At 35.5% G+C, this 19717-nt stretch overlaps 1 protein-coding gene across 1 annotated transcript; it reads right to left on the bottom strand.

Moving 5' to 3' along the window:
* Positions 1-16667: 16667 nt before the first annotated feature.
* LOC131071195 (peptide-N4-(N-acetyl-beta-glucosaminyl)asparagine amidase A) lies at positions 16668-19434 on the bottom strand. The gene is given in 2 exon segments (XM_058006916.2): positions 16668-19163; positions 19278-19434. A coding segment is annotated over 1 exon segment (1770 nt). The 5' UTR covers positions 19156-19163; positions 19278-19434; the 3' UTR covers positions 16668-17385.
* Between the last annotated feature and the right edge of the window lie 283 nt (positions 19435-19717).

The following is a 19717-nucleotide window of genomic DNA, read 5'->3' on the forward strand; positions in this document are numbered from 1 at the left end:
CATGATTTTGGTATTAGAGCTTGTTAGTCATCATTTTTGGTATTTGTAAGGTAGGTGAAAATCAGGTTTTCACCAATTCTAGGATAGTAAGGACACCAATTTCACAAGATCAACCTTACATTTAAAAAGGGGGTGTAAATTTCGTAGATCTAGGCATAATTAAACTAGGGAAAAGGACTGAGATACTGATTAGATTTACCTATTTGTTGTTTTCCCTCTTAGAGAGTTGTCATTGGATTTGAATTGTAAAGTTCTAGGGTAAAACAATGGAGAATTGGAGAAAAACAGTGATAACACAATATTCTAGATTTCACATAGAGCCACAAAAAAAGATCTGAGAAGAAGAAGTGAATCAAAACCTGTAGCTGAAAATGTGGGTCGAATTGTTGAGACAAGGAGGGTAGGATGACTTGGTCTTGCAACTCTCGAAAGGACAAGTGAGATGTTTTCCACACTGGGGAGATGCACATGATTCATTGTCAAGATCAAGAAAAATTCTTAGGACCAAGGTGATGGAGCTACCTAGTCCTTTGCTTTTCGCCTCTATAAAAGCTGAACTTGTTCGCCATCATCTGTTCTGTTGGAATCTTCGATCGCAACAACTCAATCAATTTCGTGCATGCACACACACACATAGATCTCTCTCTCTCTCTCTATATATATATATATATATATATATATATATATATAGAGAGAGAGAGAGAGAGAGAGAGAGAGAGAGAGAGAGAGAGAGAGAGAGAGAGAGAGAGAGAGAGATGTTGTAGATAATGGTTTGCCTTGGGTCAAACCTTGGTTTAGGAATTAACCTTGAAATTGAAATGGAAATAGAATTGAATTGCAACAAAATGCTTTACTTTTGAGGAAAGACTAGATCTGAAATGGAATGCTTGTAATTGAAGTTGATACCTTGATGAAGCTTACTTGAATCCTCATGCTAAGGGTTTAGGATATCATGTAGAATGCCTTCATAGAAGTTTGATCATGGATACCATCTTGAATGCTTGAACTTGACTTGACCTCTCCTTCAATGCTTGATGAATGCTCGATTGCTTGCTCACTTGAATTGAATTTGCTAGAGAGGGAGATCCAACCATCATAGCAGTAGTTTTTAAATGAGAGGGGTACGCCTCCTTTTATACTTAACCATACAAAAATTCTTTGAATTTTTGGAGCGAGCCAACCCAAGACCTAAATTCCTGTTCAATTGAAGTGACTATTAATGGGATCAAATTTGGTCTTGATTAGGAGGACGAGGGTGGTGGGGTACCCTAGTCCCATTAATTAGGAATTAGATTTGAACAAGGGTCAATAAGGGAGTTGAAAATGTAGATTTTAGGAAGGTGTAAGCATAAACAAAGCACACATCAGGTACTGAAAGATAGAATATCAAGGTGAGGTCTACGCGAGGACAAAAATGTATGGGGATACAATTTACAATGCTATAGTATCAGAGCTTGTCATTCATCATTGTATTAAATCAGAGCCACAAGATCTTGAGAGTGGAAAGAATCTACCAAGACCCACGAGTAGAAGAATATTGAAGGTGTCTCAATAAAACCCTAGAAGGAATTTGTAAAGGATTTAAGTCCTAGAAAAAAATGTTGTAGGTGAGAGGAGACTTGTGACTACAAAGAGTAGAGGAGGCACAAAAGTGCATAGATTGTGAGATAAAATTTGTTTGTGAGGGATGTGAGAGTCTTTGAGGAAGAGAATGAATTCAACGGGAAAGATGAGATGGGTCATGCAAAGACTTGTGATAATCTCATTTTGGGGAGAGTATTGGGAAAAAGTGAAGAATAGGAAGCTTCGTGTAGGTTTGGAAAAGATTGAAAGATGAATGGATGCCTTGGAAAAGAGTTATTTCCCTAATAATGTTGTGGTTGCAAGAAATGGACAAGAAGTAGACAATAAGGAGTTTTCCATAGGGATATGTCTTTTGGAGGGCATAAATGAAAATAATGAAGATGAAGAAATAAGGACAACAATGACTAAAACTGAAGAAGCAAAGAGTAAGATTGCAACAATTGAAGAGGGTGCAACAAATAGCGAAGTGAAGAATATAGAGTTAGAGGATAAAGAATTACTTGAGAAATTATTAATAATGGAGAGTCTTAATCTTTGCGTTGTTCCTATTGTGAGAAAGAACATAGATTCCAGATCTAATAATTAAATTATAATCTGAAATAAGTTCCCTATTGCAAGAATATACAACTTGATGAATTGGTTGAGTAGGCAAGGAAGTGAGATTGTTGATACTTTGAGTTGAAGCAATTTGTTCTTTCGTGACATTCAAACCACTAGTGTTTGGTTGGAGAGCTTGAAGGATCTAAATGTGGATGCTCTTGATTTCAAGAAGGCATATGTAGCTTGCAACAGTCCTCTCAGCAGATATTGAGGACTATGGATTGATTTTATGTTGCAAGTAGGTAATCAATTGTGCATACCTAGGGGGTCAATACAAGAGACTCTCTTGAAAAAAGCTATTGTGGAATTCCTTTGACAACCTCATTCATAGGAGAACATGATTTTTTTTGTCTCTGGAGCTCGATGTAGGAGCATTGAGAAACTGTTCATTTTGGGGAAGATTTAGTTGAGGTAATTATGGGAGTTGGAAAAAATGGTGTTGGAAAGAAAGACACAATAGTTGTATTATGGTTGAGGACAAGTGAAAATAAATACAAATTAGGAAAACAATAGAAGAGGATAATATGATCGATTAAAGAAGAAGAGGGAAGAGGGGTGACAGGCTTTAAAAAGACAGAAAGTGCCAAGGAGAAGAGAAATCACTAAGAGAAGGACATTCGATAGAGGAATCTATAGAGTATAAAAGGACATTGAATGCTGAAGAAGACACAGTAAGGGAAGAAAGTGACATTGATTTATTGTGGGTTCGATCAGTGGAACAAAGAGAAAGAAGTTGCTCAAATTGAGAGAAAGTGATGCAAAGCAGACCAGGAACGTTGTTCTTAGAGACTGATTGGATAGAAAGAAGTACATAACATAACAAAGCATGTAGAAAGAAGTTTTGTGTGAGTTCAATTAGATTTGAAGCATCAGATAGAGGTTGTAATCGATCATGTTTTGTGTCGTGTGAATGATGACTGACAACCGATGAATTGTAAAAAAAATGTAACTTAATGTAAAAATAAAATAGTTGTTTTAGTTTTTTGATTGGTCTTTGATAATGAGATGTTATGTTGTGTCTCTATTAAGTTTTGATGTTTTTATAGCCTTACAAGTTAATGCCATTTCCCTAGATTGTTGTCACTATTTGAAGAAAAAGTTAGTTTGCATTTGCTGTGGTTGTGGAAGTTGTCACCCATCACTTGGTACCAGAGATTGTTAGTCAAATTTTCAGTATCAGAGCTTATTAGTCATCATTTTGGTATCAGAGCTTGTCGGTTAGTTCTAGTCAAGCAATCAAAACATATTGCCAAATTCAATTATTCCTACATCCATCAAATCCATTCATTCATCTTACATGAGATGATCACCCCAAACAAGAGGACATAAATTTAAGACTTCAACCCAAACAAGCATTCAACCAAATCAATGAACTGGTCAAATTAATAACATTTACATCATATAGACTTTGGCAGTACACTACCATCCATCATTTACATCATATAGGAAATTAAACTTAAGCTAGTATGAGGTGGTAGTGTTTGGGAGAATTGGTCACATCAAGGCCTTTAGTGTTGAACTATGTTGCAATCTACAATTCAAACTATGTGCAACATAGTTTAACACTAAAAACTTTTGGAAAATCAAGTCTCTCAAATGCATTACTAAATACATATAAAATCCATACATGTATTAACAATCAAAACATATTAAAAAAATTAATTGTTCCAACATCCATCAAATCCATTTTTTCATATCACGTGAGTTGATTACCCAAACAAGATGAGAAAAAATCAAGACTGTAGACCAATGAAGCATTTGACCAAATCAATGAACATCTCCAATTAGCAATTTTTACATCATATAAACATTTGCACAATAGTGCCAACAACATTTACATCATATAGGACATTAAACTTAACCTAGTATGAGGTGGTATAATTTGGGAGACTTAGTTCCTAGAGACCTTTTGTGTTCAACTATGTTGAAGTCTAACTTTCAAGCTGAATTGTGGATATGTGCTACATAGTTTAATTTAACAAAAATGACTTTTAGGAAATCAAGTCTCTCTAATGCATTACTATATACAAAGAGGAACTAAAAATGTATTGGTGCATATCTAAAATTAACACTCAAGAAGATGCATGCAGGAAGTGGGGTGTGGGTGAGCAAGATAAAAAAAGTTGTGAAGCATTGAAGACTTGATTGCATTTTAAAGTTGGAACCATTAGAATTTAGTAGATGAGGAGTGATGTGTAATTATTGTGGTTGGCTAAGAGAAGACAACACAATAAAATGTAAGGAAATGGATGTTGTGGGTGGTAATATTCCTACTCGCCATGTTGTGTTGTGAGCATGTTCTATCAATGTGTCACACAATGTTCGAGTGCAGTCCTGATCCATGAACAATCAACCATCCAAATGAGCAACTATTTTATTTGTTCAACCAATGAGTAGTGTACAAGTGGCAAATTGCATCCACATAGGTAAAATAAATTTAATTACTTCTTAGCCAATTGAACATATGTTCAAACAAAAATCGTGTCAATATAAATGTGAAACCCTCTTTCATTAGTATATGAAAGAACTGTAAACTTATGTTTATAATATATATATGTGAATCCTTGACATACACTAAATACAAAAGGATGAGTTTGTAGGTTTCAATGATATTTTTGTGATTGGTCACTCCCAACCTTACTTAAACCAAACATAAGAAGATTTTGGAGGTGATGTGACAAAGGTTTTTGTTGGTTGGCAACTTGACCTACCTATCCCAACCATGTTCTTGTCCCTTTTTGGTAGATTTGGAGTGGTGGGTTACATGAGTAGGTGTTGGAATTAAAAATAGAGTGCAACTTACTTGGGATGGGGTTAGACTTGAACAATTCATAGAAACCAAAAATTGAGGGATGTTGATGTTCATAAAATCTCAAAACAATGCATGATTTATTGGTAAGGGGTTAAGTAGATTTCTTATGTGTTTTTCTCTCTATAAAGCCCTTTTTGCCACCTCCATCTCTTTTTCCTTTCTATCTTGTTCCCTTTGAACCCATTCTTGCTCCTTTTAGTACTCCTTTTCTCACCTTTGTAAAAAATTTGTTGCTCCCTTGATTGATGTTGTATTTCCCTGTCCACTTTGGCTCGCTCCAATTCCCTTGCCACAACATGTGTTGCCTTTATCTCCTTGATTTGTTGTCTCTTCGATATTTGAGATACTCTAGTTCTTTATTTCTTTTCTCTTTTTGCATTAAGATATTCCTAGAGTCATCTTGTTAATAGATGATATAATAAGTTCAATTGAATCCTATTATCACCAAAATTTTGTTCTTTTATTGACAATGTTCGTAGGAAACTTGAGAAATTTGTTGATGGTTGAATGTGTTTGGGAATACATTATATGATTCAATTATGGGTCAACCTTGTGGTTTGACTTCGTTGTGAAATGCCTTGGTATCTTGGTTGGAGTTTGCATTGCCTCCACCATTTGAACCTCCACATTTAGCATAATAATGTACCATTTCATGTATAGTCAATTTGGGTGGTGTAGATGGGAACAATAAAGTTCCATATTATTTGTGGCAAAATAAACTGATACCCAAATTCAGATCTCCATCCACCAACTATGATGGTTGGCTTGGTTGTGAAGGAAGACTAAGTCCATCTTCCAATTCCTATTGCTAACTATCTACCATGTCATTAAACACTTGATCACCCACCAACTAAATCAGTAGGAGTAGTTTGAGGTATATCTATTCTAACTTCCTCTACATGTGATTTTGGTGTTGTACAATGCAATTCACCATTTGCAAGATTGGACAACAATGTGTTGGCTACTTCATCTAGTGAAACATCAACTCCTAATAGACTAAGGATGTTCTATATTGTAGAAGCAATTACATGTATGTTGAACTAAAACATGTCTTTGTGACACATGTCCTCAACAAGTGTATTTGGATACTTCATCGAGTGAAACATCAACAAGTGTATTTGGCTACTTTATCTGGTGAAACATCAACTCCTAATAGACTAAGGATGTTCTATGTTGTAGAAGCAATTACATGTATGTTGAACTAAAACATGTCTTTGTGACACATGTCCTCAACATGTCTAGGTTTGGTCTTTCTGCTATCTTTTTGTGCTCGGTTGGGCTTTTGCTGTCTCTTTGGCTGCTACTTTTTATGCCTATCCTTGCAGCCCGTTTTGTTTTGGATGTTGTTTTCTGATTCTAATCCTCTTAGAATCATTTTGTAAAGGGTTTTGGGGCCCCTTCAAAACCCATTTTTGCCTTAATCCAAAACAAGTGTATTTGGATTAAGGGGCCATATTCGTATCGTTTTGAATCATTTTGTGATGTTCGTCACTATTAACATTTTTTCAACGACTTGCTATGGCCAATTTTACCAATTTTGCCTTCTTGATTTTGATATTTAGAAACCTTACTAGCCATGCTACTCATTCAAATTTGAAGTATGATTTAAATGCCGAAAACACAATCACATATAAAATTTGTAGTTTATGTGACGTATGCATTGGCAATGTAAGTAAATTAATACCCACTATCCTTTCTTCTTGGATTGTTGTAACAACGACATGACTTACATAGCCATAAAAAACTAACAAATGCCTATTTGTGGGTGACATCCCACTTGGAATTGACAGTGCAAAATGCTGCAAACAATTCATACAAAACTATTTTCTCATCCTAGTTGGGCTACCATGTAAGCACCTATTTTTCTGCCTATAGTGTAATTTTTTAGCCACTTTTCACCCTTAAACAAATAGAACCTTGGTATACTTTATCCAACAACATTAACATGACATAGAATGGTTATCCATTCTTGGCTCTTAGGAACAATGTAAGACACACTCCTACTACATTATTTGGCCAACACCCTCATTGTACCATTTTACTTTCTTGAATACTAATTTCATTATAGTTCCAAATTTGTTGAGATTCATTTGGATTTGCATCATATGCTTTGGACAATGTCCTGTAGAAAATAGATACAACAACAGGTCTTAGGTTGACTGCCCCATCTTTTTCAAGACCTTCAACTATCCTCGAGGTGATTTCATGATAGTGCCTTTTAAACCCACTCCACTAGGACTTACCAGGTAGCCCATCCTTTAAAGGGTTGGGTCCAATTTGACATATCTAGGTTACCTATGCCTTGAGATTAATAATATCAAGGTCATGGTCAACTATAGCTATCTCTTTGCACTATTCCGCAATCAAAACCTCTTCACTTGTTATTATGGTAGTTGAAGGACCTTTCTTTGACATGGATGTAAGCCCAGCTAATTAGTTGGTGACATTGGTGGTTGGGATTTTTTTTTTTGTTGTAGCCTTTGTAGACACACCATTATGCTCAAAATCTTTAAGAGCTCCATCCATGTCCTCTAATGATCACTCCCATTTTCATGGTGTTTTATTTTATGTTCTTGTAGGTGCACTAACCCCCACTACTCCCTCAATAGGCCGTGGAGTGCTCTTGACATGAATGTGAGGTTCTTCATTTGAGGGAACCTAACTCCTCTTTTATGTGTAGGCAAACTTATTGTCACTTTTTTTGGCTAGGTCAAGTCCTCATTTGAGGTCCATTTGTCATATGTAGAGAAGAAAAAATAAAAACCCAAACAACAATTTTGAGATTTTGAACCTTTCCTGCACAAAGGAAAAAAAAACCTTGAACCATTCAACTTGAAAATCCAGCAACCATTAGTATGATAGTAGTATAATGAGTCGTGGAATCGAAATGCCAATATTATTTGCAAACAATATAACTTATGTCATACCATTTTCATAACCATTGACAATTTTTTGTTTGTAACTTGAGTTTGCAAGTTCAATGTGGTAGTTCATAGTGATGCTTGAACAAAAGATTATTAATTAAAGGTTAAATATAATTTTTATTTTCAAATTTAGGTGTACAATTTGACAGTTTCTATTGTATAAATGTTTGTAGTTTTCTTTTTCAAGCTATTTAATTTGATGTTTCAGATTGACATTAACAATACAATTTAAAACCACATATATTCACTTACAGTACTAGGTAGAACATTTACATCCTATAGAACAAATAGGAATTTAGAGAACAATATTTACATCCTATAGAAGAGGTAGCCATAACATTTTACAAGACATAGGCCTTTAAAATATAATAGTAAATGCCATGTATGCACTTGCATTACACTAGCTACAACATTTTCATCCTATAGAACAAAAAGACATTAGTAATATACCAAAAAAATACATATATACACTTACAATATAGTGGCTTGAATATTTACATCATAAAGAAGAGAGACATTTTTAGAACAACATTTACATCATATAGAAGAGGTGATCATTAATTATTTAAAAACAAATAACCATATTAACAAAATAACTATAATCTTCATATATGCACTTGCAGTTTACTTGGCTATAGCAATTTCATATTTAGAACATATAAACATCAATGTTATAAGGAAAAACATCATATATGCACTTACGATATAGTGGCTAACACATTTACATGGTATACATCCAGTTCCTTGTAAATTTAACATGCATTGTCTTCTCTTTCCCTCTCAACCAACCATGTCAAAAATTTAGAACATATGGCAAGATATTCACAACAATTAGGAATTTACAGAACAACACTTACATCATAAGGGATGGGAATTATGTCTTTAAAAGAGAGAGACAATAACATTATAACTAAAACCCCATGTAGGTATGCATAGTATAGTGGCTATAACATTTTACTCCTATAGATTAGAAAGAGACTAACAATAAAACTAAAAACTCTATATATGAACTTTTAGTACATTGACACAACTTTAACCATTTATATAGAACAAATAGGCATAAACAATGTAACTTAAAACCCATATGTGCATTTACAACACAATGGTAGAACATTTACATCCTATACAACATATAGGCAAGCATAGTTTACAACAGAACTTGAGATATAACATTGACATCAAATGATGGGAATATATATGCATGGATACTACAACTATAAACCTCATATATGCACTTGCAACACACTAGCTCAAGCAATAATACCATAGAGAAGAAATAAGCGTATAAAATATAAAGTAAACTAGTATAGTACTTGAAAGAATATGGAAATTGTTTGTGTTAATCTTTTACTACTACCTTGTCTTCTTATGTTGTTGCCACTAGTAAAATGTAGAACAAGATATAAAATATAATGAAATTGGTAAGTGACTCAAATGGAATAAATGTCATTCTTATTCAAATGGATAATACTAATGGAATTTTGAATGCTTGTTTGGTATGAAGTTTTAAATTTCTGTCCTCTTGTTTTAATTCGTGAGTCTTTCTTGCTCGATCTTGTTGCTTGTTGGGTGTGGAAAATTTGAATTTGATCATTAATTCGAAAATTGATTGATTCGGACAATTGCTTGTATACTCTAGATTGTTTAATTTTTATGCTTTTGTTTTGATGGCTTCATTGGTGACCCTCACACCTTTGTCATTGCCATCAACTACTATCCCCACTATGGGGTCCGCTCTCCTAACGAGTGATGTACCGTTTGTTAGATTTCTCAGACCCTTAAATGCTGTGTACAGGCAAGCATCAGACTAAACAAATCACACAAAACATCCAGTAGTTGAAATTTTACAATCGCAATCTGGCTGAACTCCCCACGCTCTGTCTACAAGCAAAATGTTCCATCTCTAACTAAGCACAACCACCCAGAATGAAGATCTAGACACTCACACTCCAAACAAAGTAATATCCTCCTGACACTACCTTTTCTTTTATCTATGAAAACGAGGGTTTAAATTAGTGTTGGTTCGTTTGCTTCCATCATGCATATGGTCAAGGTAGGTCCATTATATATATGTTTTTTAAATCATATATGTAAGTTTTGACAAGTTTCCAAGCACCCTCCTCTGTTACAATATTACAAAATCGAAGGGCTCTGTCAAGTATCCAGCCGTCTGGCAATCTGTATTCATCAATTTTAACTTAAGTTGGACACTGACAATAGTGTCAAGTGGCTTAGTTAATATCCGAGTACATGACATCGGCATTTCTTGAACAAGAAGGAAAGAAAGATAAGACATTGTAAACATTAGTCGGCATTTCTTGATCATTAGTTGCCAGATAAGCTACAATCACCATGGCTGAAATAGGTATTAGTTTTTATTTGTTTATGTACTTTTACTCTGTCAACGATGTTATGCGTTCTTTTCGCTGTTCCTTTTTCAGCTGACTGTTTTATTTAAAGCATGGGTTCCACTGGTGATGAGTGCAACAGGGACGAAGTGAATGTGAATGAAGAGTTGAGGATTATCCTGAGTCCTGACAATGAGTGGCTGTAGAAAACTCTTTTGAATGCTCTTTAGTTATTGTAAAAGCTTATACGAAAGGCTTATTCAAACCCACAAAACCCTTATTGCCATGTGGGACCACTCTGGACAAAAACAATTGATACAATAAAAGTGGGAGTTGTGTTAAGGCAGTTAGAAGCTCCTACTTTTTAGGTCAAAAAATCCTGCCAAAACAATTTATAGAGAAAATGAAACTGAAATTGAAATTTAATTATTTTTCATCAGTAGAAGGCTTAAGCTCTATTTTTAAGGAAGAGGAGGTCCACGGAAAAAATATTGTTATTAGATTATTTGGAATCTTTTCTTACAAAATAGAAGCTCCTACTTTTTAGGTCAAAAAATCCTGCCAAAACAATTTATAGAGAAAATGAAATTGAAATTGAAATTTAATTATTTTTCACCAGTTTTCTTAAATTTAAGGGTTTAAATTTTTAAGCTGAATTGCAATACAAAATTCATGGAACCACCAACTAGAGGGGGCTTCCTAAAAAATCTCAACAGCTTCAGCTCTATTTTTTAGGAAGCCCCCTCCATGGGACCCAGCCTTATACATGCAAAAACGATTTTCATGAAAATAATAATAGGGTTGGTCACCATTTTTTTTAGGTGTGAGGGGAAATAGGGTGAGGATTTGTAGAAACACAACTTTACACGAGATAGCTAATTTGGTGAGGTTGGTCAGGGAGGGTGAGTCAAAAGCTAGAGGTGTACCTGTAGAATTTATGGTGGATCATTCCAATATGTTGTCTAATGTTATGATGTACGTTGTGAGGAGCGAGAGTTCTAGTTGAGGGAAGAAGATGCTAGCGTGATGGGTGAAATATATTTGTAGGAAGGATTGATGAACATGCAACCATGTGAGGAGGCTGAGGAGGCCAATGATGTTGTAGATAAATTCTTTTATGCCCCTGCCATCCCATTTATCCCATTTCATGTGGGAGATTCTCCACATTTCAATTAAGTGTTGAAAAGGTGTACACAATTGGATCCTCATCTGCCCCGCAAAACATTGATTGCGTACTACCTTCTTGACAAACAATCTTTGAGGTTGAACTTGTTAATGGAAGACATGAGACAAACATGGATCATGATTGGGTGGAGTGATTTTCTAGACATTGGCATCTTATTAATATTATTGTTACTAGTTCATTGTTCTTGTTTTCTTAGAGTTGTTGATTACTTTAAGATCTGCAAGGATGCAGATTTCCAATTTCATCCTTTGAGGTTGGGGTTTCAAATGTTGTATAGGTTACGACTGATTCAGCTGTTGTTTGTAAGTTAGTTGGTCCAGCAGTGAAGAGTAATTACAGATATTATTTTTTTACCCCATGTTTGAGTTCATTCATCGAATAATGGTTTGAAAGACATTGGGAATATAACTTGGGTCAAAACATTGGTGGTTGAAGTTAGAGACATACAAATGTTTGTTTGCAATCATCACACATTACTTGTGCTAAGTCTTTTCCAAGGAACGAATTCCTCAAACTAGCAGAGATTTGAAATCTAGCTATTTCATTTTGCTTGGAAAATATGTTGGAGGTGTGGGAGACACTACAATCCATAGTGGTTTGTAGAGAGTGAAAAAATGGTATTGAAGCTTCCTGTTATATATAGCTTAACTTGAATTTTGATGTTACGTTTAGCTAAATTGTAAAAATTTGAACTTCCATATACATACATGCATCCGTGTGTCTCTCTCGCCATTACTGTCCATTGCCGTCTCTGTCCTGGAAGTGCCATGGAACATAGTTTTTTTGATATGTATGTTGAATTCCTGTGCAACAATGATGTTATTTTGTATGCGGCACCTTTTAAAAAATGCTGCTGGAATTCGAAGATAAGCTTTGGAAGTAGAGGATTGATTTTGGAGATTCTTAATTTTGAGAGGATTTTTTATACCATCACATAGTCATATTGGCATATATAGGTACACGAGGTTGCCTTTTGATTTCTTTGAAAGCAGCACCAATGTAGGGGTCCTTGAGATCAAGGATCATTTGCCTATTCACCTGGGATCTTTTCCGAAGGCTTATCAGATCTTCCAAAAAATTATCCTGAAAAGACTGTTAGAATGCTAGGAAACCATCAGGGCCTAAGGCTTTAGCTGGTTTGAAGGAAAAAAGTATTTGTTTCACTTCACTTCTATGATTGATCTCATTGGTATATTGTCTTCTATGTCATTGAGTTTCCTTTGAATCAAGTGCATCAATTCTCTTTGTGCCGTTATTTGTTCAAAATTGATAGTTGGATCTTCAGGTATATCTTTTTGAATTGTAATCTAGAGTATTCTGAGTTTCTTGGATACTGAAGTCCATCTTTTTTCTATCTTTTGCATTGCATTCATCTGTAGTCTGTTGATGACATATTTGTATAAGAAATCTGGATGAGATTTGATCTCTAGGGTTGCCTCCAATACATTTTATCTCAATCTTTGATTTTTCCTAGTTGGTGGATGAGACTTTACTCTTTCTCTGTCATTTGATTATTGTATCTTTTTCCTTGGAAGTGTGATTTTAATTCTACGAGCTTGCTTTCTTTCTTTTTTTTTTTCCTAGTTGGTGGATGAGACTTTACTCTTTCTCTGTCATTTGATTATTGTATCTTTTTCCTTGGAAGTATGATTTTAATTCTACGAGCTTGCTTTCTTTTTGATTTTTTCTAATTGGTGGATGAGACTTTACTCTTTCTCTGTCATTTGATTATTGTATCTTTTTCCTTGGAAGTGTGATTTTAATTCTACGAGCTTGCTTTTTTTTTTGTTGCTTTCTTTTTTATTTTTCCTAGTTGGTGGATGAGACTTTACTCTTTCTCTTTTTCCTTGGAAGTGTGATTTTAATTCTACGAGCTTGCTTTCTTTATTTTTAAAAATCACAGCACCTTATTTGAAGATATTGCCATATGTGGATTTGTTCCATTGTTTGAGTTTATGTTTGAGGTACTTGAGTTTTTCCATAAACCTGCACATCATACGTCCTTGGATTGCCCGCTTCTTTCCACCACCAGGCTATAATTTGCTGAAAACATGGTTAAGTGATCTGCACTATCAGGCCAGATCTGCACTGTCAGGCCAGGAGTTATGAATAGAGCAGCAATGCCATTGCATTCATTTGCTTCATGACTACTTTTTTGACCACATCGTTTACAATACAAGTGGTGCCTATCATTTCGGTTGCCATGTGGAGAGTAGTCTTTGTGCACCTCCTCTTTCTCTATTCTTCCATTGACCTCTACCTTTACCTCTATCACCATGACCGCCTCTAGAAGAATTCTTATTAGGAAGTTTGTCTTTTTGATAAGAAAGATAAACTTCTTTTCACTGATGTTATCTATTTTTCTTCCAAAAGTTTTTTCATGTTCTGCCAACTTTTCAATCAATTGATCAAAAGTGATGGTCTTCAAATGGTTACTTGCTTGAAGGATTTCAAATAAGTGGAATGTGTTGGAAGAAGTGTCTTTATGAAAGCTGTGAGATAGATATCAACTTTCACACCAGCAGCATCAACATCTTGATTTATGGCTTGAATTTTACAAGCCAAACTTATGACATCTCAGTTTAAGGTTAAATAACTTCAACTGTAACTGAATAAACTCCAATTTGGAATGAGAATTATACAGATCTCTCAATTTTTGAAGGGCACCTTAAATAAATTTGCACCCTTGTACGTGTGTAAATACATCTCCCTTGACAGAAGCTCTTATCAAGGGTAAGGCTTTTGAAATTTTATATTGTCATATTTCTTTCTCTTTAACAGCAGCTGGCGCTGTAGGTTGGACATCTCCATCACAAATAATACACCATAGACCATTGAAAATGAGTGTATTTTCTATTTTTCTATACCACTCCATCCAAGTATTTTTCCAGTTGAAGTTTCCCCAATAATTGATACAACAGACTGCATTGTGAATTGTAAAAAAAAAACACAGAATTTGCAGATTTTAAACTACTCAATTCTTCTTGCTTAAATTACCAATATAAAAGCAAGATAAAGAATCTCTGTGACGAGATAAATAACAGGAGATAAAATAGATTTCAGCTGAATCAATATCTTAGTGCTTCTGTGGAGGGCTCCAGCATCATCAAGAAGCCTCATATAAATATCTCTGTGCTCTGATACCACTGTCAGGCCAGGAGTTACGAATAGAACGGCAATGGCAAAAACTCTATCAATTCAAAATGGAGAATACACTTTAAGGCAGTGAAAAAACAGTTAAACTACCTGAACAGAAACTGGCTGAACAGACAAAAAAAACTGAAAGAGAAACAGAACAACAATTAACCCGATGATTAATATGTTTAACTCTGCACTCACTCAAATCTATTTTCTATGTTTTCATTGTTTCTTTGAGAAAATGGTGTTTGTTTTTAGCAACCATTTCTCTGATATTCCAAGAGACAAGACAGATTAAATAACTTGGGTATTTGTTAGGGTGTTCTACTCCTGGGATTTATTGCTTCCTTTTGTCTGGAATTGGGATCCTTCAATTCCACTGTTAGTGTATCTTCCTTGGCATCTATTGTTTCCAAGGAGGATTTACTTTTTTTCTTTTTCTTGTTGAGATTGTTGGAAACAACACTAGGAAATTTGGTGGAATCAGATCCGAGAGTAGAGGATCTTTTTCTATTTCTATTATTTTCATGAAAATTTTGAAGGATTCACGGTAACCAAAAATGCTGGAGGAATGGTCCTGTGGAAAGTGGTTGACCATTTGTAGTTTGTTGCATTTGATCCTTGATAAGCTGTCGTGGTTCATGTGTACATTGAATACTGTCCATAGTATAATCTAGATCTTCCACAGCTGCAAGTGGGTTGAGTTGGGAGATAAAATTCCATTGCTGTGGGTGAAGTCTGATGCTGATATGTATTAACCTACCACTGATCTATTTTTTTTAGGACAGATGCTCTTGCCAGTACTCAATCAGGAGAAGAGACAGACAGACCCAGGGGACTGTGGTGGGCAGACCTTTCATTGGATTGAATGCTGGGGTTCACTGCTTCATGGCGAGGCTAGCTTTCTTTAGGAATCATGGCCCTCCCTGAAAGGCCTGATCTCTTTCTTCCTGTGATGAGAAGTCTGCCTGTAAAGTAGATCCTTAGAGTTTGGGATCTGCGGTAGATTCCCATAAAACTGCATATGAGGGCATTTTCTTTGAGAAACCAAAGGCAGTCTTTCATTTATCTATTGTGAAAGAGATTTGGTTAGGGGAGCAGAGGGGTTGCTTTCTAAGATATCATCCATTTTCTAACTTGGCTGGGAAGTTTGACATTCAAAATGTTATACCTATGGGCATGCTGATGGAGAAATTTATGAGATTTTTCTTTTTCATTGGGTTTTGTCATTCGACACTACCTTGCAGAAATTGGAGCCATTGAGGTGGTCATGATCCTTAAGGGGTGATGAGATTGGGGTCTGATCATTTTCTCAAGGATGTGTCACAGAGCGGACTGTGGAGAGGGATGAGGGTGCTTTTGGATGTAGGTGGTAGTCTGTAGAGCATTAGTTAGTCAGAACGGTATGATTTGAGGTCATGTATACAATGGATTCCTTTGTATAGATGATTATTTTAATCTGAGGTAGAATTGCAAGGAAATCATCCTCCTGTTTTATGCCACAATCCTAGGTGGAACATCTACGAGAGGTAGGAGTGTAAGGATTGCTTGTGCCTTATGTTTTCTTAGTTTAATTGCCTGACAAAATCTTCACAGACAAGTGCATAGGTTTCTTTCAAATGGTGTTTCACATGAGCATTTTCCTTCCAACACTGCTTAACATAAATTATCTGATAACATCTTTTGTTATTAGCTGGATGTTTTATAAGGATAGTAGCTGTCCTATTCCAATTTTCAAACATGGTTGTATCCTAAATTAAAATCACAAAAAAGATTTCAAGTGGAATATTAGAGCTAGGTAAGCAATTACCGCAAGGAGTTTTTCACGATCTAGTAACAAGAAGAAAGAAAACTCGAGGAATTTACAATATGGAAAATTGCATTTGCTTTCCTGTCCAACTAAAAATCTGAGAATTTTTTTTTCTTTTCTTTTTAACATTTTATATCTGTAGATATCTAGCAACATTTCAGTACTGTTTTAGTACAGTAAACAATTTGAAGAATGTAAATCAATGGAGTTCTTAACCCTTTAGATCCGTCACTTATATAATTATAATATTTAAATGTCTTGACAATCACTGTCTATCAAGGAAAAAGGATGTTCTCTTCATGGCATGTCATTACAAATACAGACGATGAACTGGAGAAATATAATTTTACTTTCTATAAACCTAATTTCACACTTAAATGACAATCGAGGGCTAACACTTGTTTTCTGTAAAGCATGCAATATCATTCTTCTTTGAAAGCAGGATAGATGATTTAATTTTTTTAAAACCAACCAAGCTTCACACTCAAATGACAATGAAGGGGCTGCACTTGTTTTCTGTAGAGCATGTAATATCATTCTGCTTTGAAAGCAGGATAGATGATTTTTTTCAATTCAGTATACTTTCATTTTGTAATTCTACTCGCATTACAAGTTAAAGCATGAGAAAAAAATCTCACAGGCACATACTGTAATAACTGCAATGGCGTGTAAAATGCACATTACTCTTGGAGTAAAATTTAATCCTGCTCTTGATTTCCCAATTAGTGGAGCTCCTTACCTCGAGTCTTTCATATTCAGATCCAACATATAATGTCATCATATCTGACCATACAACTGCACAGAAGAAAACGATAAGGCAGGCACAACATGGCAAGATTTCTAATATTTTACTAATGAAGAAGATTAAGGAGGTGGATGAAATGATATTACTTTCCTTGCCTAGACCTTTAATCTTTATGTTTGCATGACAGTGGTACGGCTACCTTTCCAAATATGGGGAACTACATAGAAGACCTTTAGCTCTAACATTCAACTGGCTTATCAAATTTGGTCCTTTTCCGAGATGCTTTGCTTATGGTTCTACATAAGTTGTCTTCATTGTCTTTAAAAAAAGTACTGTTGCTTACACTAAGGCTCCTAAAATAACAGCCTTCAGTAGTTTGGTAATTGTATGTCTGTTGGGTGCTTCCCAGTCCACTGGTCACTAAGCTGTTATTAACATATATATAGCCCTGTGCATCTTGACAATTGTGGAGAGAACTGAATGAACTTCCAGAAGGTGTAAGAGTGGACATCTCCCTTTTGATTGCCATAGAAAGGTTTGCAGTCTGCATAGATGTGCCATTCCCTTTTTCTACTGATGCAAAATACAGATACATGGGAAATGAATTTGAAACTTGTGTAGAAAGTATCACTTTTGATGGTGTCTGCACGACAAGGCGAGTATCAGTCCCTATGATTTGATCCACAATCTGTATGTCCCCATTGTTCTTGAAACTCATTTTGTTAATGTACTTCAACCTTTGAATGAATTGTGTAGTGATATTTCCATGAGATGATTCCACCCAACCTGTGTAAGATATCTGTCTATCAGCATATATTTTAAAGAACCCATTTAAACCTTTGAAATTGGATTTCAGCTTGGGCTTAAATGAGGGAACATCATATTTTATTAGTTTCCCCCTTGTCCTTGCACTCTTATCATCCACCCATAGATGCATATTTGCATCTACAAGCCAAACGTTAAGAGCATCGGTCACTCTGAGGCCAAATGTGTGATTCTTTCCATCGAGCAACTTCCCCACAAAAGGAGTGATTTCTAGGTCATAAGTAGGAAGATCAAACGCCCCAATAGCTACAACAGGTCTCCAGAACAAAGGATTCAATCCTCCAGTGAATATCACAGGGAAAGGCCATACGGCACTAACTTCTACACCATCTATAAGCACCACCACCTCTCTGAAAGCTCCATTTCCTGGCATATTGGTCAGATTGTTGGCCTCAATGTAATCATTGGGAGGATTTAAGTACCACGACTCATCATTCTCATGGAAAGATACAAAAATTTCGAGCACTGCCTTATACACATTCAAGGGCAACTGCAATTCCCTCGAATTGATATCTGATGAATTCTATATCTGAAACCAATACCCACCGTTCTCAGGAAATGAATTTGAGATTGGCAAGATATGATCCGCTGGACTGGAATATGGAGGTATTAAACTATCTTGCTGTTGTGGGTGCTTGTAGAAATGAAAAGTGATGTTAACACGGTAAATTCCCGTATAAGTCTTGTCAACCAGATTGCCAAGCTCAACAACCAAGGTCTGGTTGGTCTTCAACAGTGCAGAATATTTGGTTATGTCTTTCTCTATTGTCCATTCAATGCCAGTCTTCGTAGGCTCTGCGGTGGAGGTCCTGAGAATCTCAATACCACTTAACCACACTGCAGCAATCCTATCAAACTGCCTGCCCTTGGATGTTGCCTTCCATTCCAGGACAGCTCTACTCCATTTTACCATACATTCCTTAGGTGGTATGTATGCAGCTGTAATTGGAGGCTTGTTGTAAGTGTATACAAAATCATGCTGCAGAACCATTACAGAACATATATTTTGCACGGGGGAAACATCAAGTGGTTTATTAAGCTCAAAAAACACTTGTGGGTGATACTCATATTCGAAAACACTTACATTTTGTTTCTCTGCTTGGTTATTAGAGTGAATGATAGCATGATTGACTGTAGAACGAATGCCATCTGCCATAAAGAACATTATCATAGACATCCACATCCATTTTCCTGGGATTTCCATTTTCTTCAAAATCAGTTCCATTCGATGAAATTTTTATGGATATTACCTTTACCAAACGTATGAAAATTATAAGTTAAATCAAAGTTTCAGAGCGTGCTCACCATTTGATTCCCTTTATTCCGTATTGGAATGTATTTGGCCTCCACTTTTACACATTGGCGATTTCACATACAATTTATTACCGAGTGAACCACATCAAATACATCGAGATTGTTTTCAGCGATTGCTACGTCCTTTTTCGCACCTAATTTCTTTTTAATCTTACAAGGCAAACAAGGAGTTGTTGAAATGGTTATATTGCCTTTCAACTTATATTCCAAATCAATATTGCTTTTCAACTTATATTTCAAATCACTAGTTGTCACAAAAGAAAACAATGGAGGCATGCAAGCCATATGTAAAATTTTGATTCAAATGGTATGACGAGATTATGCAAATGATAGGCTGTCTGAGCTCTTGGGGAAGTTTTGCAAGTACATTTCTCGCTTGAATTCATTTTAGCACTTTTATTTGACAAGATATAACTTCGACCATTTTTTAT

This window comes from Cryptomeria japonica, chromosome 7, assembly GCF_030272615.1.
Source record: "Cryptomeria japonica chromosome 7, Sugi_1.0, whole genome shotgun sequence".
Lineage (NCBI taxonomy): Eukaryota > Viridiplantae > Streptophyta > Pinopsida > Cupressales > Cupressaceae > Cryptomeria > Cryptomeria japonica.